The sequence below is a fragment of the Barbus barbus genome (assembly GCF_936440315.1).
Source record: "Barbus barbus genome assembly, chromosome: 46".
NCBI classification, from domain to species: domain Eukaryota; kingdom Metazoa; phylum Chordata; class Actinopteri; order Cypriniformes; family Cyprinidae; genus Barbus; species Barbus barbus.
In genome coordinates this window covers 16,089,312-16,106,665 of record NC_136724.1, presented here as the reverse complement: position 1 = coordinate 16,106,665, position 17,354 = coordinate 16,089,312, and the positions used below count along the sequence as shown (strand labels likewise).

The 17,354-nt window shown below is 37.5% G+C and overlaps 1 protein-coding gene across 3 annotated transcripts in view; it reads left to right on the top strand.

Annotated features, from left to right (window-relative positions):
* LOC306864595 (ribosomal protein S6 kinase alpha-3-like) overlaps positions 1-17,354 on the top strand; it is a 44,852-nt gene that overhangs the window by 15,164 nt on the left and 12,334 nt on the right. Inside the window, exons 1-3 of one of the 3 annotated variants that reach the window (XM_079408705.1) lie at positions 5,950-6,078; positions 16,375-16,491; positions 17,273-17,354. In XM_079408705.1, the coding sequence (XP_079264831.1) occupies positions 6,040-6,078; positions 16,375-16,491; positions 17,273-17,354 (238 nt within the window). In that variant the 5' untranslated portion in view covers positions 5,950-6,039. Of the gene's footprint in view, positions 1-5,949; positions 6,079-16,024; positions 16,153-16,374; positions 16,492-17,272 lie in introns of those variants that run through there. The other 2 variants (XM_079408706.1, XM_079408704.1) reach the window with 2 other exon arrangements.

Sequence of the window (17,354 nt, the reverse complement as noted above, 5' to 3'; positions counted from 1 at the left end):
TTTCACTAAATTGTAAACCCAAGATAACCATTATGATAATGATAACCATTTTTAAAGAAAACATTTTCAATTCTTTTTGCATTTATTTGACTATTGATCTACATATAGAATGCATATTTGTTTTCAAGATAAACTAGGTCTCATTAGGGAGTCTGTTGAGTGCAGCGTATACTCATCTTAAAGTGAATCTGTTTACTGTGTGTGTATATATCATGTAAACCTATGGCTTTTTCAGGATTACATTTCTCTGTGGTGTTTCTTCCTGTTTTCCAACCGAAATCAGTCCATCTATTTTCAGTTACAGACCCCAATTGGTATAAAATATCCATAATACCCTCTTGATTGATTAAAACATGGTTCTGTTTACTGATAGATCTATTAAGAGCCGCTTACACACGATGCTGATGGTGTGACCAGGCGGTGATTCAGTCACAATCCCTCCCCACCCCACCCTAAGTCCCAGCGGCGTCGTGATGGGTCACAGCTGGTGACTTGCAGTCCTCTAATGCTTGAGGATCAATAGAGCTCGCTGGGAGTGATGGCCCTCTCTACCCGTTTGCTGGGTCTGTGGATCCTTGTGTCCATGCATGTAACTCACACACACAAACACACAGAGGTTATACCATGTAATGGCATTAATTCTCACTAAAGGCTTCCTGTGGATCTTTCATTGTGAAGCTCTTTCCTCTAACATCCCACATAACCTGGACACAAAAGCGGTGTGACGGCACTCTGTATGTGTGAGAGAGCGAGAGTGGGTGTGTGTCAGAGACGTGCCGTGTGACTGTGGAGCGATCCGAGACCCTCGGAATCCGTGTTGGTTAAACTCTGCTCTTTGTTCCCTACTGAATAAGTGTGGGAGAGTTGATGATGAGGGCCACCGTACAACAATGCCTCAGTCTGCAAGGCTCAAAAATAAGGATTTTTTTCTGCTGGCACAGTCGGGCAAGTAGGACTGATTTTTGCCATTTGACCTCATAAATTTTTTGGCTACATATATTTATATGTGAAGGGGGAAAAATGTATATTATTATATGTTTATTTCATTTTTAAATATTTTGGAAGAAATATTTAATTAATCAAAGATGCATTAAAAATTTAGCAGTTTCATAAAAATTACAAAATTGATTATAATAATAAGAAATGTCTGAAGGATCATGTGACTGAAGAACGGAGTAATAGTTGCTGAAAATTCAGCTTTGCCATCACAAAAATACATTTTGTTTTAAAATATAATTACTGTCGGTGCCTATAACTTCGTGGTTAGTGCGCCAATAGGGATGTAACGGTATGAAAATTTCTCATCACGATTATAGTGACCAAAATTATCACGGTTATCAGTATTATCACGGTATTGTTAAAATGTGCTGGAGATGTTCAAAAAGTACCGATACATAAATCACTTCACCAAGTTTTATACTTAAAAATCAACAAACAGCAAATAAAATGACTTTTTGTTTGCATAATCACTAAAACAATAACATTACCAATGAGGTCTGGATTTTAAATGACAACTTGACTGACACCAGTTTAATAGCATGTTCAAATAAATAGTGTAAATGTTCAAATAAAGCTTTGAAAAAGTTTCATATAAAGGTAAACCTCACATTTCAGCCTTTAAAGAAAAGAGTTAAGTAAAAATGATAATTGATTAATAAGGGGAAGGGGAAGGGGAGGGGGGAAGTGGTGTGTGGCCATGTATGGTGACCCATACTCGGAATTCGTGCTCTGCATTTAACCCATCCAAGTGTACACACACAGCAGTGAACACACACACACCGTTAACACACACCCGGAGCAGTGGGCAGCCAATGCTGCGGTGCCCGGGGAGCAGTTGGTGGTTCGGTGCCTTGCTCAAGGGTCTCACCTCAGTCGTGGTATTGAGGGTGGAGAGAGTGTTGTTTATTCACTCCCCCCACCTACAATCCCTGCCGGACCTGAGACTCGAACCCACAACATTCAGGTTACAAGTCCAACTCTCTATCCACTTATCTGCTCCATAAATAATTCTATATAGCTTATCTGAATTGTTTAAATGTGTAGAATTAACATAAGCTTGTTTTTCATCAACCGGTTAAAATTTACAGCAGGGCATGCAAATTTGGTCCATTTTTTGGCCAGAAAGAAACTGCACACAGGCTGAATGTAAATAAGTGTCTGTAAATCCACTCTCTGACAGCAGGTGGCGCTTTATATGGAAAAGCTGAAGTACAGCTGATTCCCGTGAACTCCGCGAACAAAGCAGTATTGTGTTTAAGAACACTTCCTTTAGGTATTACATGGAGCTAAGATGAAAACAAAATGCCATCGAATCGTTTCAGAAGACAGTCAGATCCTTCAGAGGTACATTCATATAATTAATTCACTGATATATTCATTTGTATAATTCCCTCAGCACTCTTTTAAAACCTCCCAGCTTTTCCGCCCTGTTTTCACTCAGAATGAAACTACTCTGCTGCCGTGCGCTCGTGAGACTGTTACACGCTGCTTTATGCTGGACAGTATTTATTTATTGTGAGTTGTTCAGATCGCGGTAATCGAATACGGTTTTAATGATAATTAAAATATGAAACGGTAATACTAACCGTGGGGAATTTTATCATGATTTATCGTCAAACCGGTAATCGTTACATCCCTATGCGCCAACATATAGCGCAACTGCGCTTGTGGCGAAACAAGTACAATTCTCATCTTGTGGTCTTTTGCCGATCCATTCTCCTCTCTCCACCCAACACTTTCCTGTCAATTTCCACGTATACATATACATAATTACGACTTAAAATAACTGTTTTAACAAATTTTAATACATTTCAAGATATTACTCCTTTTTTTGCTTCATTTTTGATCAAATAAATGCAGCCATGTTGAGCATAAAAGACTTGTTTCAAAAGTATTAAAAAATCTTAAAGTTTTGATGTTTTAATGTCTTAAACTTTTGAACAATATAATATATTATCTGACAGGCCGTTGAAGTATTGGAAAATAATGCACACCTGGTGTGGCTATATAAGCGTATGTATAATATAATAATATATTTACATATATTAAATACATTAGTGTATACATTTGTATGCATCAGTAAAAGTAAATTCCTATTATATATATAATATTATATTCACATTTTTATTACTTTTTTATTTATTTTTTATTGCAATAATATCTGGATATTTTACAGCTCTGATATCAAAAATATTGCATATGGTGCAGACATTTTTAACTCATTTTTTAACTCCGCTATCTAGACCATATTACATGGATGTGATAAGACGAAATGTAAGATGGCTGGAACGTACATACTGTTTCGACAGGGTACAGCTCCGTCAAGTGGTCTGAAGCTCTCTCACAGTGACTTTGATTCGTTGTTCATTCTTATTGTTAAGCACTGGTCTGTATTGCCAAGATGAACACGTGACAGAGGAATGTGAAGAAAAAAAAACAAGGAAAGTAAAGTGGCAGCCAGAGAGGAAATTGAAGGCAGAGGAAGAGAAACGGTTTTATGAGAGCGATTGTGGAGAGGGGGAGGTTGTTGAAAAGTTATTCAGATCTAGACAGGGGGATCCATTAATCTTGTCTGTGTTGGCTTTAATGCATATGTTTTCTTCAGCAGCACTCACTCTGCAGTTAAAACGCTCTCCATCTCATATACATCGGTGACCCAGTGCCACAACAACAATAATTGTGAATGACTCCATTGAGCGTTTTGATAAGACAGACATGTCTGAGAAGCAGCAGGAGAGACTCGCTGAGAAAATGCTGCTATTGTCTGCAGTGTGCAGTCTGTGTCAGGAGGAGTAAGTGCTGTCCATTGTGCTGCATGCAGGACACGGCATGTGGAAGTTCATTAGACATCTCAAAGGCAAGCAAGGCTATGCAATTTATATTTACGATTCAAAAGTTTGGGCTCAGATTTTATTTATTGTTTTTATTTTATAATTTTTTTTTTAATGAATAACTTTTATAAAATGAATAACTATTCATCAAAAAAAGTAAAAAAAAAATTAATATACATTTATTTCATACTAAGTATAGTTCAAGTCTATTTACTGACATATCGCTTGAGACTTACCAATATAAAAATTATAATTAAACTTTATTTGGAGTATTTCATTATTGCACAATGCACATTTCTTAATATTAAGCCTAAAATGTGTTTTAATGTCACTATTGTGGACTTCAGCACTATTTCCGCACAGTTAAAGTACAGTAACTGCAAAATTAGTTGTTCCAATTTAGCAGACTTTAAAGGAACACTCCACTTTTAAAAAAAAAAATAGGCTCTTTTTACAGCATCCCTAAGTTAGTTAAACAGTTGAGTTTTACCATTTTCGAATCCATTCAGCCGATCTCCGGGTCTGGCGGTAGCACTTTTAGCTTAGCTTATCATAGATCATTGAATCGGATTAGACCGTTAGCATCTCACTCAAAAATGAGCAAAGAATTTCTATGATTTTCCTATTTAAAACTTGACACTTCTGTAGTTACATCATGTACTAAGACTGACGGAAAATGAAAAGTTGCGATTTTCTAGGCCGATACGGCTAGGAACTATACTCTCATTCCGGCGTAATAATCAAGGAACTTTGCTGCCGTACCATGGGTGCAGCAGGCGCAATAATATTACACAGCGCCTGAAAGTAGTCCCAGCTATATCATAAGTAGTTACCTAGTTGGGAACTACTTTCAGGCGCTGCGTAATATCACTGCGGCAAAACCATTTTCAATAATAATAATAAGAAGAAATGTTTCTTGAGGACCAAAGCAGCATATTATAAAGATTTAAGAAGGATTATGTGACACTGAAGACTGCAGTAATGACTGCTGAAATCCTGCTTTGCCTTCACATTAATAATTTTCATTTTAAAATATATTCAAACAGAAAAACATATTAAAGTTATATTAAATTCTAATAATATTTCATAATCAACTATTTTTTACTGTATCAAATAAAATAAATATTTATAAATTATTCTTGTTATTGGCTTTTTAATTGGCATTGTTCATTTTATTTATATGAACTTTTTAAAAAGTTTTTATATAGTAATATTGTAGAATGTAATTTAATGTCCAATATAAAAACATATTCATGATGGGTTTCACAGGTGTGAAAAAACATTAATTTTAGATCCTGGTCTCACATCATTCTGTCTTTGGATCACTAAATTCTCCGGATTCTGTGTCCAACTTTGTTCAGTGTTAGGCGCTCTGTTCTGTTTATCATTCTCTAACTTAGAAAAACAGCAGAGTTGATGTCGCATTTCCCACTGAGACAAGAAGGAGACAAGGACGATGTTTTTCCACATCTGAAGGCGTGATGGGAGGCAGTCTTGGCACGGTTCCACGTGTGAGAAGAGGATTTTACATCCCTGTGAGGTCAGGATCTGAGGGTGATGTAATGCCCTTGTCAGGGTGCCGCACTTCCTGAGAGCTTTCCAAGAACAGGGGGCCGATGGGGAGGGTTCCTGCTCTGTCATTCAGCACAGGAAGTCGGGTGAAGCAGATGAAAAAATAATACCAAACTTTGAACTTGATCCGGCGCCACATGACCTAGTTCAGCCCAGGATGATCTGACGTACACTGAATTTCAGCTGGAGAAGATCGGCTATTTAAGGAATTTCCCTCAATGTCTCACTCATTTTAAATGTTCTTTGCAATGTTAACAGCATATCTCTTGGGTTAAAAGGGCCCCACACATTAAAATATTAGTCCTCAGCATTATTTAACTGTGGAGGATGTGACCAGGCCAAGCGATAGGAAAGCTATATATACACTCGGCTGATATATTAGTGATGCTCTCTTTGGACAGATGTGCCTCTTCCTGAGCAGGTGTTGCCAAGGAAACCAGGGCAGGACATGGTCTAATCTCGGTGCTGACCCGCAGCTGTAGGCCCTTCCTGGGCAGGCGTTTCCTTTTGCTTCTCTTTTGTGTACATGTATGACTGCATCACAGTCAGTACGCCTAACTGACCACTCCTGCCACGCTGGAAGAGGGTTCTGGTTTAGCCATCCACAGCGTGAAGCAATTGACATGAGGACAGGACCATGCTGAATATGTTTCCCTTGCGAATCAGGCAGAGAAATGTACGGGTAGGAGTCATTTGGTATTGTCAATTTGAAATATTAAGGAGATTAAAGGTAATAATTGTCATATTTGTGTGAATATTGACGTGTGTGCAGCACACATATGCTTTCTGAAGGTTAACTGGATCTGATATAAACTGTTAGCTATGTTTCTTCACTTTTAAGGGAGAGGCGTTTCATACATTTTTCTTATAGGTCAAGGGAAGAGGAAACTGGGCATAAGGAGGAAACTGATGATGTATTAAGGATGTGTAGATGGAACAATGTAGTGTAGTTTGTGGGGATTCTTTGCTCACTGTCGTTTTGAGCAGGAAGAACCACATCAAAGAGCTGAAAGAGCTTTTTTCAGAAGTCTACAGCATGAAATGGTTAGGAATCTCCCTCAGCTGTGCTCTGTTTTGTCATAGGCCACGCTTTCTCGTAATTCTGTTTTAGATTTTGTGTTGTGCATGTGTTCTTTTCTTGCATCTTTCTCTAATGAGCGAATGCTTTGTGCTCTAGAGATTGAAAGTTCGGCACGGTCTGAACTTTCGCAATTAGTGGACCTGGCTCCAGAAAAAGGCCCCGGAGAAAGAAAATGAATAGGGACATTGACAATGAGATTGTGTTAACCAGGACATTTGGGTTTGTGGTTGAGACCTTGTTTTTTGTGTTTGTATGTTACACAGTGGCTTAGATGAAATCTGTCAAGAACACACATCTGGTAAATATATCACCCTAGAATAATTCTGCATTTAATTTAGATTTATTTTAAACAACGTAATGTTAAAAATGTATTAATATACGTTCAAATATTTTCATGTTTTGAAAGAAGTATTATTGTGTAGTACTGTGAAATATTACCATTTAAAATATCGCTTTCCTATTTTAATATATTTTTAAAATGTTATTTATTCCTTTGAGCTCAAAGTTTAATTTTCATCAGCCATTACTTCAGTTTTCAGTGTCATGATCTTTCAGAAATCATTCAAATATGCTAGTTTTATTATTATCAATGTTGAAAATAGTTGTGCTGCTTAATATTTTTGGGGAAACTGTCATTCTTTTTTTTTTGTTTTTATTCAAATACAGGATTCCTTTATAAATGGAAATTTGAAAAGACTTATGTTTGAAATAGTCTTTTACTGTCACTTTTGTTCAATTTAAGAAAAAATTTCACTGACCCTAAACGTTTGAATAGTTTTGTATGTAGAAATTGCAAATAAAAGTATTGTTTGCTGTATGTTAATTACAACTAATGCATTAGCTAATTTAAACTTTTTGTGAAGTATTACCCTTTTGCCTGTACATTAGAAACAGTGTGACAATATTTTTATGATAGGCTTCATTTGTTTTATGCAATATATTCTCGTTTGGTTTTGGGGTGAAATGTGTTCTTGACATATTTGATTCTAAACCTGACTGTCTGTTTGGTGTTGTGTGTTGGTCCGGTCTTTCTGACGTCTGTCAAAATCAGATGAATCAGACTGACATATTGATTTCTCTGTCTTGGCTAGGAGGACCAAGCTTTCATTTCTTTCTTTCTTTGTGTTTTTGTCTTTTCTTTTCATCTCTTTTATGTTTTCTTTGCTCTCCGGGCATTTCGAGTTCACAGGGAGCACAGAAATTGTCAGGAAGTTGAGATTGTGGAGTTGGACACAAAGGACAGAGGAAACATTTAAAAAAATATATAACCCATTTCGAATACAGTTGGCATTCTTGTGACTTGCAAACCACCCAAAGGAGCCTGGAAACCAGATAATTAGGTTTTTGTTTTTTACTTGTCATGGCTCAGTTCAAACCCCTGACCTTTAAGAACCACAGAAACCCAGAATACATGCTCTGGTTTTTGTGGGTTCTTTGCCTATTGACTTATTTAAGTTGACGTATTTCTGTCAGTTGAAATATTACAGAAAGTTCAGTGCTGTGGGCCAAAGAGTCGCACTGTGTTGAGGAGACTAGCTCACATATAATTGATTAGTTCTATTGATCTTCCTGTCCCCCCTCGGAAATGTATGAATAAATTATGCCTCCATCTCTCTTCCATTTGCTTCATGTAGAAATCTTTTTTGTCTCATAAAAAGTGCACACTTAATTTTTCCTTAAGAATATGGATTGATATGGATATGTTATTGAAATAATTGGTTATGATGTCCCTTGAAGATAATCCTTTTTTAATAATTATATATAATATTACATTTATATATTAATACATATTATTTAATCATTATTTATTTATTTTAGAAAATGTTGTTTCTAGTCCCTTAAATATTAATATTATATATAAATATTTTATTTTGATTTTATTTTAGGGAAACAAAGCTTTTTATATTAACCTTTTACATTTTAATATGATTAATTATTTAATATTTTAATTATTTTTATTCATTCATTTTAGAAAATTATTTTGCCAATTTTATTAAGAATACTGAAAGAACAAGAACAAGAAATTAATAAATGCAAATGGAATCAGGAAATGTTCCAAGCTTTATTCAAACTTCAGTCGCTCACATGAGCTCCAAAGCTCAATATGTCAGCATAAACACAAGGCCAGAGTTCCAACTAAAATAGTATTTTTTTTTATTTTGATTTAATGTTATCTCTATGCTGTCATGCTGTGCTTTATTTGTGTGCCTGCTTCTCTTAGTTCCCACAATGCACCTGCCTCTGACATCTTTGAGTTTTAAGATGTTTTATCTCATGAACAGTTGAATATTTCTGTTCTAGAATGGATCATAAGGCTCTTACTTGTATCATTCACTGTGATTGACCTTGAAATCCAACAGTACAATGAGAGAAACTGGATCTTCAGAGATGTCAGAGCTGCTCTCTGAGGTCAGAAACCTGCTCCGTTGAGTTGCATAACCCATTTGCTCTTACACACATACGCAAAACCCAAACCCAGAGCACTCTCCAAATCGGACAGGGTTCGCCACACTCTGCTTCTGTTTATTAGCACATGGCTTATCGGAATAGGAAACTCTTCTCATACCATGATAATGTGCTCTTTTCAGAGCAGTTGGTTGAGCTTGTGTCATCTGAGTGGAAAATGGTGAGTGTGGCATCCTGTTTATGGGGCATAGAGTTTGTCTTTCCGACTTCAAGGGCCTCAAAGCCCAGCCAGCCGAGCTGTTAATTGTGTTGCGCAAGCGGCTTTAGTGAAACTGACTCCCAGAATTCCATACATGCAGCTGACAGGATCTATGTGCATGGAGAGGTGGAAAATAGATTGTATGTTCCTCTTTGGTGATCTCTAGAAGCCATTATTGTCCCTCAGTAATGTCCTCTTGGATAATCAATGATGTAAAAAGGAAATTGGGTTTGTAAAGTAGTTATGCACAGATAAACCGGTCAGGCTGAATATTCTGATACTATTTGGCCCATCTCCCGCATGTGTTTTGGCATCCTTGCCAATGGATAATACTTATTTTCTGTTTTCAAGTATTTTTACAGTGAATTACATAATTTTTGTTGTGTAAAATAAATATTTATTTAACATTAGCAATATTTTGGATGTTACTTTTTTTTTCTTTCTTTTTTTTTGTTGGCCCAGTATTACTTGCCCTGCTAATAATTATACAGAAACAATGAACCCCCCCCCCCCCCCCCCCCAAAAAATATATTTTACATTAAATGTTTTTTTGTTGTTGTTTTGTTTTGTTTTTTAATTATTTAATTTTTCTCATTTGTGTATATTTACATTTATTCAGGTTTTCTTCACACTTTTCTTACACAAAGAACAACTGCAGTAAGATGTAAATTGTTCAGCTGTAACTGTAACACTTTTGCTGGAATACAATGTCACATGATGCAAAACTATTCACTTTAAGTAATTTTTGACAAAAGCCCATTTATCTTAGTCAGCTACATAACTCACATAATGTTTATTATTTATCATGGACATGGCTCTCTAGTTATCAACACTGATTACTTATATAAAGCATATGTGAAGTTTTGTAAGTGTTTGTGGAGTTAATTAAAAGTTCAGTGTGTTCTGCACACCTATGGACTGTTTTAAGGCAAACAGCCTTCTGGACTGTACACAACAGGTGTTGTTAATCTCAGCTGTAGCCCAACATCCTGAAACAAGGCTGAGTGTGTGTGTATGTGTCTCTGTGTGACTGGTCAGCTGTGAGAGTTTGTGGGAATCTCCAGGACTCTGTACTGGAGGGATTGGTGGGTTCGCAGAAGGGGAATCTCCCAGTTTGGCTTTAACACTCCCTCCTTCAGGACTGGGCTTTCCCCCTCTGTGAGTCAGTGATTGTCATCCAGGCATCCTTAAAACTTCTTGCATATCCTGGCACACACACTCACTCACTTGGACCGTGTTCCTCTAGACCAGAGTCAGAAGCAGGGCAGTAGCAGTATGGCAGCTTCTAAGCCCTGGACGCTTGTTTTCGGAGGGGCAGTGATCCGCATGCTGCAATGTAGGCTGAAGGCTCTTCGGAGGCTGTTTCAGAGACCGCCTGAAAGATTCCCCTGCAGAACGGTGAGTACTGTACTCTGGACAGTGATCGGGTTTCCGCTTGGCTCCAAAGCTGACGTGTACCTCCAGAAGGCATGTATTAGACGCTCGCTCACAGCTTATTATGGAAAACATAGGCCTACTTTATTATTTTAATATATTAAATTAAATAACTAATAAATGTATTAGTTTTGGGGTGTTTTTCCCCTTTATTTGTAGGCATCTTGAAAATTTTTAATCTTTCAAAAAAGAATAAAATATAAGTAAATATGATCATTAAAGGTGTCATCGGATGCAAAATTCACTTTACAAGTTCTTTGAACATAAATGTGTGTTGGAAGTGTGTGTATACATCCATCCTATAATGATAAAAATCCACCCAGTGTTTTTTTTTTTAAATCCCTATTTTAAAATGCCCTGATTGACAAGGCTGTCTTACCTTAGACCCGCCCTGAGTAAGCTGAGAGAGCTGTCCGCCATTATGTCGACTTCGGTGCAGCGGAAGACAAGAATAGCTCCGAATGAAGTGATTGAGGTGTTTTGTTGTTGAATGTAATAATTAATATAGCAGTCATCATTTACTCCCGACATCTGAGCTGTTGAAGGCGCAGTGGATTACGTTTGTGTTTGAAGGGAATGTGCCCCCTGATCTACCTAAATGCATCTATGTTCGCACGAATCATTCGTGATCCAGCTTCACCTACAGAAGCAGTGAGGTGTATTTAATGAATATAAGGGTTGAATGTATGAATATAAGGGTTCTAATGAATATATGAATATAAGGGTTTTTAATGAATCTTTGCAAATCTCCTTTCCTAATAATGTGCTAATTAGCAAGTTTCACGATGAATGCGGCTAAAGTAAACAGTCCCTCAAAGAGCGGCTCGGAAGAAGGGGAAGGATCAGCAGAGCTCATTAACATTTAAAGGAAAATGCTACAAAACAGCTTGCTCTGACGAGCTGTTTTTGACAGGTTTAAAAGATTTTCAACTTGTGGAGAATGGGAATCTGATGACCCCTTTAAGATTCAATATCCAATATGTAGATTATTATCTTCTTTTAATTTTTTTTTTTTTTTTTTTGATGAAATCCGAGAGCTGTCTAGCCCTGCATAGACCGCAATATAATTACCACATTATATGTCCAGAAAAGAAGTAAGGACATCAATAAAATTAAATTAAAATACGCTGAATAAATTTGTTATTTTTGTTTTCTTTTCAAACAAAAAGTACTCTCGTACCTTAATAAAATTCCGGTTGAACCACTTATGTCACATGGACTATTTTAGCGATGTCCCTACTACCTTTCTGGGCCTTGAACGTGTCAGTTCCCTTGCTGTATATATGGAGGAAATGTACGAAGGTTTTATGGGTTTGAAACGACATGAGGGTGCATAATTAATGACAGAATTTTAATTTTTGGGTGAACTATCCCTTTAACCAAACCACCGTCAACAGAGCATGCTCTTGAAGGGTTGCCATGTCCACTTGTCTTGGCTCATAAAGGGTTTTCTTTTCTAGCAAGATTTGTCAACACTAATGATTTAAGACATACCTTGTCCCCTGTGATTTCTTGCAGCGTGCACACAAAAAAGTGACACTACTCTGATATGTTTAAATACATTGTTAATAACAAGTTGTTCAGTGTGTTTACTGATACAGCATATCATTTTTGTAAATGCGGTTGCCACTACCTGAATTGTTTGCAGTTAATTCCATTATAGAATGCGGTTGTCACTTCTGTGAATTACTGAACTGTGAGTGTTAAGCTCTAAAAGGTGAATTGACAAATAAATTTAGGTGCAGTGTGTACTGTGTACTTCAGATGTGATTTTCTTTAGAGCACTTCCACCACAATCCACACACACTGACAACAACTCTCCATCAGGCAGGAATCATTCACAAAGTGCACACAAACACACTCTCAAGCATCCTGGAATCAGGCCTCAAATCTTTATTGTACACCTTTGATCTTTGTAGTACATATGGCTCTGATTTGTAGTTGAAGTTTATAAGATGCAACTTAAATACCTCATATTGTATTCCTATCAACTTCCATGTGGTCCTTAAAACGTTAGCGACTCATTTTCATTCTGAAGTATCATTTTCTATTCTTGGCGACATTGAGAAGAGGTGTGAATTATGCTCAGCAAGAGCTGAGGAAAGAGGCGGGGAAGTGCTGCTGGTTGAATGCTTGTATGTGTTTAACAAGATGCAGGTGAACAGCGGATTCATCATGCCTCCCTGCCTTTGCGTTTCTTTTCCTCCTTCGATTGGTTAAATTATTTTCTCTTTCATGTATCAGGAAAACGGAGCTTGCATTGCAGCTTTATAGACTTCTGGATGTTTCCAGAGAAGATTCCAAGTTCCTGCAGACACTTTCCTGTGCTTTTCAGCAAGAACTTAACTAGCCAAAGCATCTGAAGTGTAGTGCAGTTGGTTTTATTCTTTATCTCAACAGACCTTGTTTCTGGGAAATACTTAGCTTGGATGCTAGAGACAAACTGTCCAGACTGGACTAGACTAAGACGTCTGCACCGTCATACCATAGACTTGCCCACAGGGCTTCAGGAAGCGACAGAAAGGTTTGAAACGCTGTCAGGGCTGGACGGAGATCCAGCACCTCATGGCAGGATGCTGGCTGCTCTGAGGGAGCCCAGGCTGACACGATGCCAGACTGATTTGGGCTGGAACAGGATGGAGGATTCGCTGGCCTCACTTCCACATCGCTTTCCATGGGACTCTAAGGTACTTATGGTTCCATCAGCTGTAGAGATAACACTGGAGACGGGAAGAAGAGGGAATTTGGGGATCTTCATGGAGGTGGACTTTACACAAGTCTTGTGAGCTTTACACAGGGGATTGTAGAAAATCTCTGGGTGTGTTCAGAATGGAATACAAACATGCTGCACGGTGTTTACCGCCTTTTTTCCAAAATAATACTGAGAACAGAATTCAGTAAGCAACGATAAATGTTCATTTTGTCCTGACTTTTGGCAGTTCGGTCAAATGAGTCACTATGTAGATGAGGATTCGATATTGATTATGATTCATTTGTCACTCTCCAGATTGAAGGTTGGGTGCGTTGCATCGAGGGGGAAAACAAAACACATAGTGTGCTTGTACAGTTTATACTTCATACTTTGGCAAATATAGTAGGTTTTTCAGGTATTTTATGACAAAAATTAACATATTATGCAAAGTATACAGACTGCATTATTCCCTTCTGAACATAACCTAATTTTTAAATGGAAAGAGAATTTTTAATAAATAATAATTTTGAATTGCCACTAATATTTTTCAGATAATATTATAATATTTTATAATGTTATTTATTTTAACTTTAGCACAGTGATAATGTAACTACAACTACATTGTCTTTATAAAAGCACACATTATAATATCCTTATTTTAGGAAAGGAGTTCATAATATATATATATATAATATATACCGAATCTAGGGGTCAAGTGTCCATCCACATAATCTTCCCTTGTCCACTTCACGAAGTGGAACGCACTTTAAAAAGCCAGCGGGGATTCACCCAAAGGGAAGTGATAAGGGAAGTTTGTGAGTGTGTGTCTATAAGCAAAGTGAGGTGCAGCACCTAGTGACCAGCGTCCAGTTGCATTAACAGCCACTATCAAAGCTGGGTAGATTACTTAGAAATTGTAGTCTGTTACTGAATCCAAATTACATTACATAAATTATAGTTTGTACGTAATCCATAACATTACACATTTTAGGTAATGTAATCAGACTACTTTTTGATTACTTTTAGATTACTAAATCGTTTATCACATTTTTAAATAGGATAATCTTGTAGCATATTGATATAAAAATGTGATTTAAAAAAAATTGTTTAACTGCCTGTCATGTGACCATTAACCAACGGAGAACCATGAGCATGGAAATGTGATGCTTAATTATTAAAACATTTATTTAAAAATTTCAGGCTACTTCAAGTAAATATATGTGACCTTGGACAAAATACAAGATACAACTATTTGAAAATCTGGAATCTGAGGGTGCAAAAAAATCTAAATATTGAGAAAATGCCCTTAAAGTTATCCAAATGAAGTCCTTGCATATTACTAATCAAAAATTAAGTTATGATTACAAAATGGGGGGAAGTCGTGGCCTAATGGTTAGAGAGTCGGACTCGTAACTCGTCGGACTAGGTTGCTGGTTCGAGTCTCGGGCCGGCAGGGATTGTAGGTGGGGGGAGTGAATGTACAGCGCTCTCTCCACCCTCAATACCACGACTGAGGTGCCCTTGAGCAAGGCACCGAACCCCCAACTGCTCCCCGGGCGCCGCAGCATAAATGGCTGCCCACTGCTCCGGGTGTGTGTTCACGGTGTGTGTGTGCACGTTGGATGGGTTAAATGCAGAGCACAAATTCCGAGTATGGGTCACCATACTTGGCAGTATGTCACTTCACTTCAAAATATCTTCAACATGATCTTTACTTAATATCCTAATGATTTTTGGCATAAAAGATAAATCGATCATTTTGACCCATACAATGTATTGTTGGCTATTGCTACAAATATACCCCTTCTACTTATGACTGCTTTTGTGGTGCAGGGTCACATATTAGGTGAAAGATGTTCAGATGACAAAAAAGTTTGGGAATGTCTGCATTACATGCAAATAAGAAATAATGCCAATTTGTGCATTTTAAATTGTGCATTCTTTGTGTGAATGTCCACAAAACTAGAAGAATCAATAAATAACAAATCATTTATTTACATTATGTGAATATGTAATTATGTAGTCAATAAAAAAGTCACTGTAGTCTGATTACAAGTATTTTCAAATGTAATTTACAAGTACTTAAATTTTGAAATCTGATTATGTAATCCAGATTACATGTAATCAGTTACTCCCCAGCTCTGGCCACTATGTAAGACTGTGTCTAAAGAACTAGTTTGACCAACTAGCAGTTATTCAAATCAGGTCTTTTTACTGACTTTAAAAAGTTATGACCAGTCTTAAAGAAAAAATGAGGTGACTAACTATTAAGACTATAGCTAAAGCGGTTTATCCAGCCGAATTTTGTATCATTTCGGTATAACTTTGTCTAAGCAACTTCTTAATGCATCATGGTGGAGGTTTTGTTATTGTTTGGGTCTCAGTATATTGAGCAATGGAGGACCGTCTGTGCCCATAAACTTTCATCAGTTGCATGAGAGACACTTTGCTGGTACGCCAACGTAGGATGACATCATCTCACCGTGTGGAGATGGAAAGCTGATGGATTAGAGGGGGAGACAAAGAGAAATGGATGGAAAGAGAGAAAGAGAGTGGGAGGAAGACAGTGAGGAAAGAAGAGCTTGAACGTTGTGTCTTTAGTCACCCTTCTCCACGCCCACCGCTACTGTGATGGAGCAGGAGGATTGGGGGCGGTGTCATGGCAACCGTGTGGGAAGCTGTCCGTCACATGAGCTTTCTACCGAGTTTGGTCCTGCTCTCTCTGTGCATCAGAAGCCCAGCAGCAGGCGCACACTCCAGGGGGATTGCTGGGGCTCAACCCCTCCTCCCTCAGGCATGGAGCAGGGTGACGAGCCCCAGGTCGGGCCCGAGAACACGTGGGACACAACGGCGCACTGCTGTGATGTGCGTGGCGTGGGTGAGAGTGATGCGTTTGCCACCGCATATTCAAGCCGTGTGTTAATTTAATGCTGCATGTTCAGGTTTATTATTGAGTTGAGGTGAATTAAGTAAAAGTGCTTTCTCTCTGGCTTGTGATCTTTTTTCTGGTTTACTTGAATTATTTTGTACCGTCTGTCAAAGTTTTTGTGTTTCTCGCTGATGTAATTCTCTCTCTGGCTTGTTGTCATCTTCTCTCCAGGAAGAAGTGTCTGTTAAAGAGATCAGCATCACACATCATGTTAAAGAGGGCTCCGAGAAGGCCGACCCGCAGCAGTTTGAGCTCCAGAAGGTGCTTGGACAGGGCTCCTTCGGAAAGGTACGTTGCATTAATTTAGGGCTGTGAAGTATGATTTTATATACTGTATACATGATGGTACAAATATATAAACAGGTAAATTTTCTGTTATACTGTTTATACCGAGGGTCTTCAACCTTATTAGTCCAAGCCAAGGACTCCATAGGTCCATGGAGAGACAGAGCAGGGACTACTGTTGTTATAGTAAACTAAAACTATTAAAAATGTAAATATTTGATGAAAAACTTTGTTTAATAAACTTAGCAACTAACTGAAATAAATATTTATACGTTGAAATACTAAAATATTAAAATACTAATGAATGAAAAAATAATTATCATACAAGGTGTAATCTGTTTAATTTTTGAAGTAATTAAGCTATTACATAATCAAATGATGCGTATAATTTGATATTTAAAATATTTAGGTAAAAGACTGTTTTGTGTACATATTGTTACTGTGATTTGGAATTACTCATACAGTGATATAAGATTTTGCTCATACCGCCCACCTATACGAATATATTTTTAGTGTTTGGTTTGTGTGTGTTTGCATTTTGCTTTGAGAGGCAATCAGCACAGATTAAAACATGAGCCATGCACAGATGAAAAAACAGTCGTTCATATTTTAATGACAATCTCAGTAAAATTACATGTGGAGCTAGTCCTGGTCACTATAGTTACAGTGTCATGGCACTGAACTAATTATGTTTTCAAGAAGAACTGATGAGTAAAATAGATGCTGTTTTAAAGCATTTGTAATGTTGTTTTGATGAAGCCTTGATTTTGTTTGTGTGTTGCAGGTGTTTTTGGTGAAGAAGACAACAGGCCCGGATGCAGGACAGCTGTACGCAATGAAAGTGCTGAAAAAAGCCACCCTAAAAG